Source organism: Salvia miltiorrhiza, chromosome 2, assembly GCF_028751815.1.
Source record: "Salvia miltiorrhiza cultivar Shanhuang (shh) chromosome 2, IMPLAD_Smil_shh, whole genome shotgun sequence".
NCBI lineage: Eukaryota > Viridiplantae > Streptophyta > Magnoliopsida > Lamiales > Lamiaceae > Salvia > Salvia miltiorrhiza.
Window position 1 is genome coordinate 69,391,829 of NC_080388.1, and position 16,726 is coordinate 69,408,554.

The window sequence follows — 16,726 nt, forward strand, 5'->3', positions numbered from 1 at the left end:
TAAACTAATGAGAGAAAATCTTTGTTAGAGAGAGAAAATAAAAAAGAAATAATATTAGAATGATATATGATGAAAATAAAAAATTCTAATTCAGTCATTTTTGTAAAATATTGTTGCTTATCATCATATAATGAGAAAATAAGTTGGGGTAGAAGAACTTATTTTTACAGCTTATAAACTCTTTAGAATTTATTTTGCCAAATATTTTGAAGGTGTTTAATTATAAGCTCATAAAGTGCTTATAAACTCAGCCAAACACTTTAAATGAACAAATTCAAATTTACAATTTTTTTAATTCTCAAAGAATTAAAATAAACGAGGTGATCAATTTCATTAGGCAATACTACTTCGCTATCAGTCACCCAATCAAATAAACGAAGTGGGGTTGATATATATGTCGTTCACATATCTTTCAGGCTAAGGATTACAAAATCTTTCTTTTCTTACATAATCCAATCTTCATTTCAATATCACTTTGGCTTATTATTGTCGAGATAAAGATTTTCTCTCTCTACGGATCATCCGTAAAAAGATAGCCGGCTATAATTACTTATATTCAATTTTTTAAAACTATGCCTAATCTTTTTAAAATTTTGATCAGCTATTAATTTCAGGAATAAATCAAATCCGAGAGTCCACCCTAACTTTTTTAAAAGAGAAAAGGAAAAAGAACCCAATTGTTAATGGTTGGAACTATAAGTTGATTTGACTCAGGTAGCATATGTATAAATCGAGATGAGTAAAATATTCGAAATCGAATAATTGAATTGGTCCAAATCAAAATATTACAATGTTGTTTGGATTTTTTTGGTTTTTTGAGTATGTTCGATTTGATTTGATTTTTTTAAAACAAATAAGAGTGGATTTTGAAAATAGTCACTTTTATATAGTAAAAATAAATTTTACCCACTAATATAAAAATTTAAAAAATACCCACATTTATCATTTTACCCTTGCATGTAAATTTTTTACAAATACCCACGAATTCACAATCAGTGAATTCACAACTGAATAACAAGTATTGGTTGTGAATTCAAGTTTTAAAGTTTAAATTCACAACTATAAATAGTGTTATAGTTGTGAATTCGCGTGAATTCACAACCCACACTATTTCAAGTTGTGAATTCACAACCGATAAAACTTGAATTCACAACCAACATTTTTTCAAGTTGTGAATTCACAACCAATAAACTTGAATTCACAATCAACACTATTTCAATTGAGAATTCACAACCAACGCCGATAATTCAGTTGTGAATTCATAAACTTGGTTGTGAATTCAAGAACATTTGTACAAAATTGCGCGATTTTCATCAATTTCTTCAATCTGTGATCCAATATACTTAGTATTCAATCAAAGCAAAGCTTATGCAGAAAATTTATTACATTTCCTTTCTTGAAACGAAATACATCGCTTGTAAACATCGAAAATCCCAAAAATAAGAAAAATTTAAAAAAGCCCCAAGTTCATCTCAAATTAGGGCACGATTTCCCCAAATCAGGAAACTAAATCAAAAACCAAATCAGGAAACTAAATTAGGCCAGGCTCCCTTCACGCCGACCTTCGCGGACTTCGCGCGGTCGTTGTACGCCACCTCCGGCTCGTAGCGGTCGGCGCCGGGAGGAAGTAGACGGCAGCGCGGCAGAAGGCGAAGTCTCTGGTGCTTCTCCAAACTGCGTGGGCGCTGTAGATCTAGTGGCGATGCAGATCCAGGGCGGCAACGTGGTGAAGGACGGGGCGGCGCGGCCAAGGCCAAGCTCCGCTGGACGCGATCGGAAGCAGAAATCGAGAGAGATCGAGAGAGAGAGAGAGAGAGAAATCGGCGCTGAGGCGGCGGCGTGGTGAAGGACGGAGTTGGCGGTGGCCGTGCTGAGGCGGCGGTGTGGTGGAGAGCATGCGGCGGCGCTGCTTGGAAGAGAAAGATCGAGAGAAAGAGAGAAGGCGTGTATAGAGAGAGAGAGAGAAGAGAGAGAGAGAGAGAGAAATGAGAGAATGAAATGAAATTAGGGTTTGCCCATTTATATAGAAGGGTAATTTAGTCCTTTAACACAAAAAGTGAGTATTTTTTTATGTTTTTATTTGAATAGGTAAAATTTATTTTTACTATATGAAAGTGGGTACTCTTATATATTAACACTAAATTATATATATTAGTGTTCTAATCTTATCACATTTCATTTTCTCAATTCATCTAATAATATATATATATATATATATATATATATATATATATATATAGGCTAAAGTTCAATTGAGAAGCTCAAATGTGTTGAGAAGTGAGAAGGAATTTACAAGTTAGTACATTTTGATGAACTTTACTGTAAATTCTTATGAACTTGCGGTTGATCTGGGGTTCAATTCTTGGCTGTAGCATCTTTTTTAACAAATTAAATAGATTTGTGGGTTCGTCAGTTATATTGAAAAGTTCAAAGAATTTATTGAAAAGTTCATTAGTTTTATTTACAGCTTCTCACTAGAATTGTAAAAGCTTAAATTCTTAATTTTTTTTTATGGTTGATGGTAATTTATTGTTGATTTGGCGGAACTCTTTGTTTTGTTGGCTACGGATATTTTAATATTTATTCTGGTTGATCGTAATGAATGATTTAATACTTATGAAGATCATGATTGTTATATAAGTGTCGCATGTTCTTGAGACGAAAGATGAATAATTGAAAAAACATAATTTAATTTCATTTTTTCCCCAGTTTCCTTTGGTTTTTCGATTTTTTGTTGGTGATATCTACCCATTTTTACAGACAAACTTGAAAAATATCCACCTTTTACAAAATGTATAAATTATAGTATTCGTTTAGGACTTTTTTTATCGTTATGTCACGTATTAATGGTCAACCACTGATGCTTGATTTCTCGATTTGTAGTGATTGAGTATGTCGGGTATTAGTGCATTAATTTTTTTAATTAATAATGATTGACCTACTAATGCTTGATTGCTCAACTCGCGGTGATCGAACACGTTTAACATTAATTGCCACTAATGCTTGACACGCAAAGGTCTAGCATGTCAAGCATTAGTGCATTTATCGCGCTCGACTCGTAGTGTTCGAACATTAGTGCATGTTTCGTAATGCTAAACTCGTAGAGGTCTAACATGTCAAACATTAGTGCATTTATCGCGCCCGACATGCTTGACTCGCAGTGTTCGAGCATTAGTGCATTTACTCCTAATGCTCGACCCACATTGTTTGAGCATGTCGAGCAAAGTTCAATTTAAATAATATATAATAGCGAGATGAAGTTTTGAATCTATTAAGAGTATTTTTGTCATTTCAAGCTAAAAATTTATTGGTATTATAGTGAATATTTTTTTTGTCTTTCGGATATGGGTAATAGCTACAATTAATCTTTTTTTTTTATTTGATTATTTTGGTTTTTCAATTTGATCCAATGATAGTTCTAAAATTTCGGTTAATTTGATTTCGCTTATTCGGCTTATTGGGTTCGAATTGTTGTTTTTTTATATATATAATTAAATATAAATTCAATTTGATTCAATTTTAGCGAAAAATTAAATGCACACCCCTATTTATATGAATGTATAAGAGTTAGTTAACGTATAAATTAAAATTTCATCATGAGATCTGAACATACTACACTGAACGTATAAAATTATTGCATTCTTCGTGAAATTAATTGCACTTACAAAAATTCTTCCCTTAAAATATTCAATTCAAATATTGCAATTATCCTTCATTATGATATATTTACCCTAGATGTTGACGAACTAAAAGGCAAAAACTTAAAATAATTCTCACCCTCGTACATAAGAAGATGGTTCTTGCTCGAGCCTCCTTCTATTAAATGTGATATGGTTGGAATTGATACCGACTATAACTGTTTCATAAAGTGTTAGTATACGATACGTGTCCTTCTTCTCTTATCCTTGAAACAAATATTTATTTTACCTATTAAAATTAAAATACTAGTTTTAATTGATTTTTTTTTGGAGAAGTTTTCATTGAACGTGGAACGATCAATTGACTCAACCAATTGAACCACCAGAGTAGCTAGCAGTAAATCAAAAGATTATTGGTTCGGACATTAACACTATATATAAATATGTAATTAGCACAGAATCACCGTGTTGTGTTGCGGTATGTGGTTAATGCTCAAGGCTTAAGGTTTTGGGTTCAAGTTCACCGTCATACATTTTTAAATTTTTTTATATTTGCTTATATATATATATTATAATCAAAGTAATATTCAGATAATAATTCGAAAATTTTAGGAAACGCTGTTACAATTATTTTCTGTTCATTTTCAATCTATTATTATGACTCTTCAAAAAAATTATTATGACTCTTCAAATTTAAGATATTGTTAAGCATTATCCTTTATCATTCCAATATTTAATGGAAAAATTGGCCGACATGATTTGTGTTGAAAATGGGGCAATATAAGCTTTGAGGGAGACATAGCAAATCCTTTTATGGGACACCAAAGTATGGCTTCTTTGGACTTTACTCAAATCCCAAACATGTCTTCTCAAATTAATAAACCACACAAAAATCATTAGTCCCTTCACCCAAATACAACTACAAGTGGGGTTGTCACTTGTGGGACAAATCTCTCTCTCTCTCTCTCTCTCTCTCTCTCGGATCTTTTTATTTTGGTTTTTTGAATGACTCATGTTTTTTCATTATTAGATGCTCTAATATTCACTTCTTGGTGTTACATTATTTTGATGAAGAAATTTGTGTAGGTTAGTTGGGTGTGAGTATTAGTTGAGTAAGATAATAGGCAACCGTATTGGGTGTCTAGTTGTAATTTTTACATGAATTTTCAATTATATCAAAAAAATACATAAATTTATATTTTTGTTATAATTTTCAACGAAATTAGAGGTTAGTTGACCGTCGAAATTATTAAATTAAGTCAAATATATTATTTTTTGTCTTCTTAGACCTTCGAACTTCTAAATACTCTTCATCATCAAAAGTTAAACCAACATCAGGTGAACAAAGTCCGATTGCCATATTTGTTCATTTTTCATGGTGAACGGTCGCAAAATTTTCATTTTGAACGTCAAATCGATCTTGGACTACAAAATTGATTTTAGAGTTTTATAATTCAAATTTAGGAAAGTTCTACGTTAGTCTCAAGTCCACCAACTGATGATCAATTAATTATGTTGAAATTGACATTGCAAATTTGCAAGAGAAGAAAGTCGACTTATTTATCCCGATAAAGTATAAATTATTTATCAACAATGATAGTATATGTATTATTTATCAACAATGATAGTATAAAGTATAAATTATTTATCAACATGTGTTGAGCTATAATTGTGGAAAATTTTATATATTGGGTAATATAAAATGGTATTTTCTCTAGTAAAAGAAAATTAGGACGTCGACAAATGACAATACATGTAATGAAGCATTTCAACATTGACTTTGGATCAAAGAAACTTAAATTCGAGAAGGCTATTTGAGATAATGATTTCAAAAATAATTCCGTATTAAGTAAATTCATACTGACTCTTCAAAAGTTTTTCAAGTGTGAGTTCCATAATTTGAAACATTATAAAATAGAGTAATTTAAAAAATTGCACTAGTTCTTACTTTTAACTCCTCAAACTTAATATAATTAATGTGATTTAACTAATCAAAGAATTTATCTTTATGTTAACATTAATTTATTTATGAAGAAAAGAAATTAAAGGAAGCTGAAGATTAGCTGTGATATCACTATAGTTGAGGTTAAAAGCATAATTTAATTGATTAAGCCTGAAGATGATATTTAATTGCAGTTAGTTGGCATGAAGGTAGTGGGAACATTGTTATCCATTTGCTGTTGCTTTAGGCCAAGTTATTTGGCTGATTTGATTGAAATGGTCACCTTCCGATTCTCCAAGTTTCGTGCAAACGAATAAAACATTTAGTTCTGGAAATACCCAACCATAAATTAATTCGCATGTGACTCGATTAGATTTTCAATCTATATCTTGTAATTTATTTTATTAATTTATTATAACAAAGGATAACCACAAATACTATGGGTCATGTTACACCAAAATTATCATATATTATAGCCAAATCACCAAAATTACTATCGTCTAGGTAACAAGAAGGAATTCTTTTAATCGTAAGATTAGGTATAATAATGAAGTGAAAATTTGAGATTGAATTGTTATATTGCGCAACTACAATTGATAAAATTGGATTACAAACGATAATGCTTATTTGTGCATTACATTACATTTACGTATAAATTATTAATTTATTCGCTCTCATTCTCAATTCTCACACTATAATAAAATGTTCAATAGTGACATAGTTTTTTCTATAAATAGTAACACTTATAAATATAACTAATTAAAATTATGACATGTAATTGAGTAGTTATTACGCGTGTCACAAAATAAAGACATGTCACTAAATTTAGTGACATTTGAATATGTAATTATTTTTGTGACATGTAAAAGTGTAGTTATTTTTGTGACAATAATTTATAATTAATTAGTTATCTTAATAGCTAAAAGAAATATAATAATATTTGTGTGTATATAAGAGAGAGAGAGTCACAAAATTTGTTATATTTTAATTTTTAAATATAACAAATTTTATTTATATTTTTATGTGTAATTAAAAATATAGATGCATGTGATGGTGTACGTAGCTAAACTTTGTTACACTTAATGATGTCATAAATTTTGTGACACAACTGTTAATGTCACCAAAATTGTGTCATTTTTAGACAATTTAATTTGTTGTAATATCAATACATTTAACAAACTCTCTCTCTCTCTCTATATATATATATATTCATTTCACTAGCATGTATTGTGTGTACGTATGATAATACACATGATTCTTATATTCATACGGAGGATGATGCTCTTGACTTTTGATTGTCTAGGGGTTCCTGCTCTGGAGCTCCTGCACATTTCTTGACTCTTTTTTCCTCTCACGATGTTTTTTCCCTCTGGGTCCTCGCCGTTTTAGTTTCGTAGCCCGTTAGTTTGCGTCTGTTGTGCCTTCAACGGGTTTTCTCTGTTATTTTCGTTTTTCTTTTTCTCAATAAAATTTCAATTCAGCAGTATGATAATACACATGATAAAAAATAAAATTGATTTTTGAATAAAAATTAGGTAGTATGACTTTTTTCATCAGAGGGAAAAATAATTTCTTGCTGCACATGGTAAGATACCCTCTGGATTAGCTAAGCTAACCACCGAAAATGAAATACATAAAAATAGACCCTCTAACTGCATCCTACTTTCATTATATTTGCGGATAAAGTTTAAAGAAATTATACATTAAAATATAAGAAAATGGTAATAGTTCCTAAACCACATGCATATTATTATTATTATTATTATTATTATTATTATTATTATTATTATTATTATTATTATTATTATTATTATTATTAATGTAAAGAGAGTATGGTGGGACTACAAAAAAATTAGCTTATTATTGAAATTAAATGCTAGGCCCATTCATTTAAAAGTTTTTTTGTCACTTGAAAATTTGAGCGAGTTATATATAGTTGGAAAAGTCCAAAAAGTCAATTATTTTCTATATTTAATAATTCAGATCAAAATTAAAAAAAATCATGAATTAAACGATAATTATCCCATTTAAAAAATCATAAGTGTTATTTATAAGTGTAACTAGAGAGAGTATGGTATTGGTGGGACTGGAAATAATTTAAATTGATTTCCTCTTTATTAAGTTTTAATGAGTGAACCTAGTATTTAATTTCAATAAAAACTATCGACCGACTATTTGATGTGATAGTCTTTGGGGCGTTAATCATGCAAATCGCCTCACTAACCACCATGTGCCTCTCCCCAAATACATTTATTCTACGTGTCTCAACGTTAACGCCCTCTTAATTTTATTAATTAACTTCCAAATACATGGAGTATATAAATATGTTGAGAAAATAGATTTTTAACACGGTCTTTAATACCTTTTCAACTCCAAATATTTTTAACGTTGCCCTTATGTAACGATTACGATTGGGAAGTATTAATTTGTTCTCTTACGTAAGAAAAAGCTAAAACTCGTGTGATTTTTTTCTATCAATAAATTGTGGTTCCAATTAAAACGACTAAAATTTATGCGTCGAAAATTGTGTCTATCTGAAAAAAATACACATAATTTACATGTCTGTGTCTAATTTTCAACTATAATTAAAAATCGTAAACTTTGTGTGCCATATCGATTCTATAAATACAATACATCTAAATTATGCATAGAGCAGAAACGATCACTTACCCACCATGGACAAACATAATGTGTCTATCACTGATGTGATAATCTTAATTAAAATAAAATAATTTTAATTAGAATAATATATGTTAATTCTCTTTTTAAATTAAAATTATCACAACAGGCACATATGCATAGATAAGGCAAAGAATGAAAAAGAACACAAATGACAATAGAGAATAAAAAGTATTGTGTTTTCCACATAAGATTAATGTTGAGCTAATTATGGCTAACTTAATTTTATTTTAATGATCACAAATTTTGTCCACATATTCTCTCTCTCCACTCTCCTTCTATATAACTGCCCAATCCAACCAATCCCTTCCTCCTACTAACTGTGAGAAAAATAGAGAGAGAGAGAGAGAGGCCAAGGGACAGAAAAATGATGAGGTTAAGGTCAAAGCGATTCTCCAGAAGCAATTCAAAGCTTTGTGGCGGCGGCGTTGGTGGTGGAGTAAATCCCGCCGCCACCATCGGCGGCGGAGAAATAAAATGGGAACTTAGGCCCGGCGGCATGCTTGTTCAGAAAAGAGAAAGTCAAGAAAACGCCGGCGAAGAGACGATGATCACCATTAGAGTCTCTACTGTCTCTAAATGGCATGATATGTCAATCCAACCCACCTCCACATTTGGTAACAACCACCTCTCATTCTCCACTTTCATTAATTCTTAAAATGGCTTAAATTCAATATAGGTTTTGGTTCAAATATAGTTTCAAAAATACCTTTACTTTTTAAGAAATTCTGACGTTGTTGGAAAGCTAAATTTGCTTGTCGGATGCTCGCTGAAATATACGATAAATGACGATATTTTGGTATGAGGTGGTAAAAATAATTTCTACCTCGTTTATTGTATATTTCACGCAAGAATTCGACGAGCTAATTCAGCTTTCCGATGCTGAATTCTCAATCACGTAGTACTAAATTGAAATATTTTGCAAAGTTTGAGATTAAAAACAAAAAAAGAAAAATTCGGTAATTTTTACAAAAAATGTTCCAAAGTGCAAGCTATAAATTGTACTAATTAGCACATGAGTTGTAAATTTTTTGTTTGAACTTCTATACATTAGCTAGTTATGTAACGAACTGTAACTATGATATATGAACAAAAATAATAATAAGATAGGAGAGAGGGCTAATTTTTCTGTTTTGTAATCTGTTTCTTATGTACTCCATAATTTAATTTTTATTCAGGAGAATTAAAGATTCTATTGTCAATATTGACGAAATTGGAGCCCCACGAGCAAAGATTGCTATTCAAAGGGAAAGAGAGAGAAGATGATGAGCACTTGCACATGGTTGGTGTAAGAGATAAGGACAAAGTGCTCATGTTAGAAGATCCGGCTATCAAAGAAGGCAAGCTACTCGGGTCGGCCCGGACCCGGGTCATCCAAGCCCCTTACCGTACCATTAGTGTCTAATTAATTAACACTACTTAAATATTAATTAAGTCTTAATTAGGTGTTTTTCTATAGTTGTGTCTTTGATGATCAACTAACTATAAAACAAGCTATTATTTGTTAAAAATGTAATGATGGTTATGCGTCCAATCATGGAAGTGTTTCGGGGGGGCGATAATACCCTTGTCGGCTTGGGCTTTATTAAAATGTAAAATGATGATGAATGTCCAAGTCATTTTGGATTAGTTTATAGGGTATATGTTGCAAGAGATGAATCAATGATATTGGGTTCTCTTTGTTTTGTAAAGAGGAAATGAATCAATTATATTGGTTTCTCTTTAGTTTTGTGGAGAGGATGAGTTACCATTTCATGTATGTACTACGCCTTAACATCTTATTCTCTTTTTTAATTATTACTAGCATTAGTCCTGTGCGATGCACATTGATACCTATTTATTAAAGATGATATTGTTAAAATGAAGATGAAACTATCTTATAATTGGAAGTGTATCAAATGAATTATCAAGATCTTGACAAAAACTTTTTATTTAATGATTATTACTCCCTTCGTTCCACGAAGCATGAGCAACTTATTTTCGGCACGAGTTTTAAGGGGAGTGTGTTTAGTGATTTAAGTGTATTTGTTAATAAAGTGCATAAGTGATTAAGGGTTGCTTTATTGTTTTTCCTTTTATTTTTACAATTTATACTCAAAATTTATTTTAATTTTATTATGATTATTTAATTATGATTAATTAAATTAATATTTAAATTTCCAGATGAGGGGGAGGGATGGCGAGGTCGTCGTAAATTGCCATATCTCCACTTGGGGAGGGGGAGGGTGGTCGAGGGAGACTCGTTTGCCTCACCGTCGGCGAGCCCACCGCTCGCGGTGGGGGACAGCGAGGGGGAGAGAGAACGGCATAGGGCCGATGATGGAGAGAAAGAATGGTGAGGGGGAAGCAAGGGTTAACCCACCCTTCGTCATCTGCCATTAAACCACCATAGGGGAGAGCGACGACAAAAAACGAGAGGAGAAAGGAAAACCCAAGATGTGAATTAGAGGAGCGGCGAGTATTCGAGAAAAAGATGGGAGGGTGAAAAATGAGTGTGATTTAAGGTTTCGGGGAGGGGGTGGTGGTTGGGTCAAATTAGTAAATAAATGGGCTTAGCCCATTAGTTAATTAAAATTAGAATTCCTAATTATTCTTAATCTTTGTCATTTATAGAAACTGCTCATGCTTCTTGGAACAAATCGAAAAGGAAAGTTGTTCATGCTTCGTGGGACAGAGGGAGTATTATCTATTTAAAATTTTCACCAAAATATCAAGATATTTTTATTTCAAAATTGCCATTAGTTTTGAAGGTGTTTTTGAAACTTTTAATTATTTTTTACTGATTTGCATTTCACAACATATTTTTTTTAGGCTTTAATTGACTATAAATCCACAAACTATTAATAAATTTTGGTATTTTTTTTAACTATATAAAGTTATAATATAAATACATTAAGTTTAGCTCATTCCGAAATTTGCCCTGAATTTTAATTTCGTCCAAATCTATATTAAAGATGATATAATATATACACATTATATTAAAATAACTTATACAAAATTTCTACTGAAAATATATATAGTCTTAATTATTTTATTTTGAGAAATAAGACATTTATTATGAGATAATTTAAAAAGAAATTAAAAGCACTCATTATGGAACGAAAAAAATAATATACACTATTATATTTTAAGGGGTTAAATATCAATTTCACCCCTAGCATATAGGCCCTTATTACGTCTGACACCCTATGACAAGCGGGGTGTCAACTAAGCCCCTGAAGTACCTAATTTTCTCCAATTAACCCATCCGACTTAACTGAGAGTTAACACCGTTAATTATTTTATTTTTTTAATTTTATTTATTTTGTTGGTGGCGGGACGCGGTGGCGGAGATACTGCTGTGGCTGGAGCCGGTGGCAGACAACACGGTGCGGTGGCAGATGGAGCGGAGCTTCGAGAAGACGAGGTTCAACGCGAGACCGACGGCACTGCTGCTGCAGACGTTGCATTTCACCGATAGGGAGAAGACAAAGGCTGCCATTGCCGAGATCTTGGTGGGATTGAGCCGCGTTTTCCGATTCGAGAATCGCCGCTTTGTTCATTGTGAGGAATTCTATTGAATAAGATTATAATATCGTATTTTATTTAATTTATCAATACGCATGTACAGTTCCAACTGCGTAAGGATGGATTTGGATTTTAATTAGGCGAATGAGATTAGAGAGATGAAATTTGTTGATTTGCAAGATTTTGGGCAATCTCGGAACCGCCGCGGCGGAGAAGATAAAAGGCAAGAGAAGTGGCGGCGGAGATGACGAGAGTTCGCCGCAGCCGCCCCCCTTCGCTGTCAACCTCCTCGAGCTGCAGAGAAGGAAGGCGAGTTTTCGGAGAGCTTGGTGAAGTTTCCGGCGAGTTTTCGACAAGCTTGGTAAAGAAGAAGGTATCGGTCCCATCACCAACAAAATAAAAAAATTAAAATAATTAACGGTGTTAACTCTCCGTTAAGTCGGAGGGGTTAATTGGAGAAAATTATATATTCAGGGGCTTAGTTAACACCCCCCTTGTCATAGGGTGTCAGACATGATAAGGGTCTATACGCTAGGGGTGAAGTTGATACTTAATTCTATTTTAAGTGTATCAGATAATATCCATACACATTTTTGTCATATGTTCTAATTATATGTGAATATACGTTTGTTTTACATGTTGGAACGATGAGACCATGTAATAATTGATGGTTTTAGAATGAAAAAAATATTTGAGATGCAAAACCTTTTCTGTTAGCTGCAAGGTCCCAAAAAATTATTGATTCCTATATCAATCTTATAGTATAAACAAATGGATCGAGTAACAATTATATGGCATTAATTAAGCGTGCATGTAAAAGAAACCGGACCATACAATTTAAACGTATAAAATTGAGAAAGCGTGTCGACTCTCGGTTGCTTAAGTAGGTCAAAAAGTTGCTTCTGTCGAGTAAAATAATTATTTCTAGTTTATAATTTAGTTAAAGGGTTTATTAGCACTTCATTAATTTTTAAATTTAAAGTGGTTGACACCCCAAAAAGTGATGAATGGGCTGGCTGAGTAATTTAAATAGTTATTATCATAGTATGTAGTTTAAGGTTGTAATTTAATAGTATATGATTGGAAAAGTAGGAAAGATTAAAAGTTAGTGGATATAAAATTTGGAAAATTTAAAATTAATTTTGAATAATCGTCTTCAAAAGAAGCATGTGGGGCCTTAATTATATATATTTGTTGGAAATCAATAAGACATTTCATTTTCGTTAATTTAATGCCATATATTTTGCTGATAATGATATGAAAGTGTTGACAACTCTTTAATTGGACTATTAGCTGGGAGCTTTAGACAAGTGATCAATTAATAATTAAAAGTGCTCGGGAAAATAAAAAGAAGGAAATAAGTACGTGTGGATATATTAGTCTTGTTTATGGAGTCACTTCACTAGTTCACTTGTTTATTTTGCCAAATATTAGTCCTCTAACTTATATTTTTTGTTAAATTAATTTGTGTATTTTTAGTTGTAATTATTAAGTCATCGGACTTTAAACATATTTGACCCTAATTTACTAATCAATATATCATTAAAAAAGTGTGGTTGTAATGACAATCTTTACAATGGATTGAAGCTACGTCTATTGCGTATTCACCACTAGTAATGTGGAATGAATGGCAGGCCGCAGGTGCGTATTTGATGACTAAAATATGATTGAGTGCAAAATAGATGATTGATAAGATATTGAGTATTTTTATTTTAATTATCTGAAATTTTTTAATTCTACTTTTTTTAAATGAAATATGAATTAAGTAAAATTAGTTAAATAATTTAAATTATCAAGAGTTTTGAGATATTTTAAATTTTTTTATTCAATTTAATGTATATATATATATATATATATATATATTATTTTGGGTTAATTGCCTATAAATATACAAATTATACTCAAATTTTGGTTTTTAACCAGATATATTTTTTTTGTCAAAAAATAAATAAACTTTTATTTTTTTTTGAAATTTGATCTAGCTCTAAAAGTTCGTTGGCCAATAACTTGATTGTCTGAATTCTGGTGGGAAATCTAAACGTACCGTTGGAAAGTTATTGACGTTATCTTTTTAATAATATATTTAAATTATTGGGTTTTAGTCACTGGAAATGGTCGAAAACAAGAAAAAATATAGAGTTTCGTGATCTCAACTTTCAGACCTTTTTTTTTACTACGCCCGGTTATCAAAATCAAACAATACAAGTATCGTTAGAAATTCAGATAATCAATTTATAGCCGGCGAACTTTCGACTCAGCTTAAATTCCAAAAATATAAAAATTTATATTTTAAGAAGCTAGAGCGTTGCTGATTATTTAATCTAAATTTTAATCTAAGCTATCAAATAATTAATTTATAAAATATTATATTTTATATATATCTTATTTATCAAACATTAAATCATGATACTAATTTCACTCTGTATATCATACATGTCTTAAATTTTATCTATATTAGCTTTATCCCAATGGAGCTGTCACACATACATACCCTTATAATCTTCATGGTTTGAAGTCTTAAGTAAAATTGGGCTGGGCCATAACACCAACATAATAGAGGAGAGATGTTGGAGATCACACTACAATTGCACAAGCTTCTTCTGTCTATTAATTTAATCTATAATTTATAATATATTATAAATATAAATTTTACTTGAAAATTAATTTTAAAATTAAATGATAAATTTATGGTTATAATAAAATTGAAAGTTATTTATATTTTTTTCTTTTTCATTAACTTCTTATTTCTCTCTCTCTCTCTCTCTCTCTCTCTATGGGTTGGGCTATCGCACTGCACGGCGGCGGCGGTGAAATCCCCCGCTCATTGCCGCCGGAGCGCATCCAGCCCCGAGAAGAAGCCCTCCGCCACTCTCTGCAGGTCGGCGTCGCCGCTATTAAAGCTGGTCGATCACCACTCGATGTCGTCGAACTCGTCGTTCGCGAATTGGAAGACCATCCACTCTTTAATGCGGGGAGAGGGTCTGTCTTGACAAGCAACGGGACGGTGGAAATGGAGGCTTGTATCATGGATGGGAATACGAAGCGCTGTGGAGCTGTTTCTGGCCTTACTACTGTCAAAAATGCAATTTCTCTAGCAAGGCTAGTTATGGAGAAAACTCCTCATATATATCTTGGATTTGATGGGGCTGAGGCTTTTGCAAGGGATCAAGGCGTGGAAACTATAGATTCAAGCCATTTTATAACTCCAGAAAACATTGAAAGACTGAAACAAGCAAAAGAAGCTAATCGAGTTCAGATCGATTATACAGAACCACTAACGAAAGTTGAAGAAGCGTCGCCTCCTAATGGAGACAGTCAGCTTGGGACAGTCGGGTGCGTGGCTGTGGACGGGAATGGCAACCTAGCCACTGCCACGTCAACTGGCGGATTAGTGAACAAGATGGCTGGGAGGATTGGTGACACGCCAATCATTGGCGCAGGAACCTACGCGAACAAGCTGTGCGCCGTGTCTGCTACAGGCAAGGGCGAGTCCATCATCCGGGCCACAGTTGCGAGGGACGTGGCTGCTCTTATGGAGTACAAGGGGCTGTCGCTCAAGGAGGCAGCGGCGTATGTGATTGAGGAGTGCGCGCCAAGCCACACTGCGGGTCTAGTGGCGGTGTCGGCTGCTGGAGACGTTGCGATGCCGTTCAACACGGTAGGCATGTTCAGAGCCTGCGCTACTGAGGCTGGCTATACTGAGGTTGCGATATGGCCGGATGAGTCTTGTGATTGAGCTTTTTTATGACTTAAGACATGTTATGAGATGTGTGAGAATGGATTTTATGCTCTTCTTATCTTTTATTTTTAATATATAAAAAAAAATATTCTCTCTCTCTCTCTCTCTCTATATATATATATATATATATATATATATATATATATATATATAATATAATATTCTAAAATTGTGAAATTCGACTAATTATAAAATATTTAATATGCATATCTAATTAAAGATCGTGCCTAGATTTAATTCGATACTATATGTTATGTAAATATTGGATTTAAAATATAAAAATTATATTTATTTAATGACTAAAACTGATTATATAATATCATAATGATTAATTTAATAAAATATTTCAAACTATAATACACACATTACAATAAAATATACTACAAATTATTTGAAAACTTACAAAAATGTATTCCGACGTGTTTTTCCAAACTTTCAAGAGGCTGGGACGCCTTCTAATTAATATGCCATGTTAGTTTAAAAAAATAAATTTAGAATTAAAATTACATGTTCGAGGCTGATGGAAATCGGTTTCTTGAAATCGAATGACAAGGTATTATTGTAATTTCGTGTGTTTTAGTATTATAATTGTCAATGATTTTTGGTATTTCATTAGTGTTTAGATGATTCATGCATTTTATTGTAATTATATATAGGTAGTTCATGATATTTTTTTTAAATGACCAATAGTTTGACCTAAATTTTAATTTTATTGGCATCTGTAACGGAAGCAAACTGAAAAAAAAAGAAAAAAAAGAATTATCAGTCGGATTTCGAGTTTAGGCGTGTTTACAAACATCAACTTTTTATAAGTCGTTCATAAAAACAGAGAAATATTTGTATTTTCTTTCTAAATATATACTGAAAGTGAAATAAAATATTCTGTAACAAAATAAGGATCTCGTCGCCATCCAGAGGCGGATCCAGCATGGGGCGGTGGGGGTACAGCTGTACCCCCAAAATAATTTTTTTTAGCTAATAATATATATCAAATATATTATTTAGTGTATTTGGAGTATTAACTTATCCTTTAGTATTTTTTGCTAATTAAATTGATGTTGATTTTTTCGGTTGCCACTACAAGTATAGAGATATATAGTATTTTTTGGAATGACTTATGTCAAGAATAAGTTGTGAAATAACATGAGAGCTCAAGTTTTAAATAATTGTTTGGTCACTTTCATTAAGAAAGATATGTTTCTACGAGTTTCCGATGATAAG

At 32.0% G+C, this 16,726-nt stretch overlaps 2 protein-coding genes across 2 annotated transcripts; both read left to right on the forward strand.

Annotated features, from left to right (window-relative positions):
• Nucleotides 1-8,485: 8,485 nt before the first annotated feature.
• Nucleotides 8,486-9,984, forward strand: LOC131008753 (BAG family molecular chaperone regulator 3-like). The gene is made up of 2 exons (XM_057935787.1): nucleotides 8,486-8,876; nucleotides 9,438-9,984. The coding sequence occupies exons 1-2, from the start codon at nucleotides 8,627-8,629 to the stop codon at nucleotides 9,662-9,664; spliced, it is 477 nt and encodes a 158-aa protein (XP_057791770.1). The 5' UTR covers nucleotides 8,486-8,626; the 3' UTR covers nucleotides 9,665-9,984.
• Nucleotides 9,985-14,539: 4,555 nt separating this feature from the next.
• Nucleotides 14,540-15,596, forward strand: LOC131008720 (isoaspartyl peptidase/L-asparaginase 1-like). Its single transcript, XM_057935736.1, has one exon. The coding sequence runs from the start codon at nucleotides 14,540-14,542 to the stop codon at nucleotides 15,500-15,502; it is 963 nt and encodes a 320-aa protein (XP_057791719.1). The 3' UTR covers nucleotides 15,503-15,596.
• Nucleotides 15,597-16,726: the final 1,130 nt, after the last annotated feature.

What these genes read in the sequence shown, in the direction of transcription:
- LOC131008720 (XM_057935736.1), top strand. Translation starts at nt 14,540, where the DNA reads ATGGGTTGGGCTATCGCACTGCACGGCGGCGGCGGTGAAATCCCCCGC.
- LOC131008753 (XM_057935787.1), top strand. Translation starts at nt 8,627, where the DNA reads ATGATGAGGTTAAGGTCAAAGCGATTCTCCAGAAGCAATTCAAAGCTT. An exon ending in CCAACCCACCTCCACATTTG is followed by an intron (nt 8,877 to 9,437) that starts GTAACAACCACC and finishes ATTTTTATTCAG; the next exon opens with GAGAATTAAAGATTCTATTG.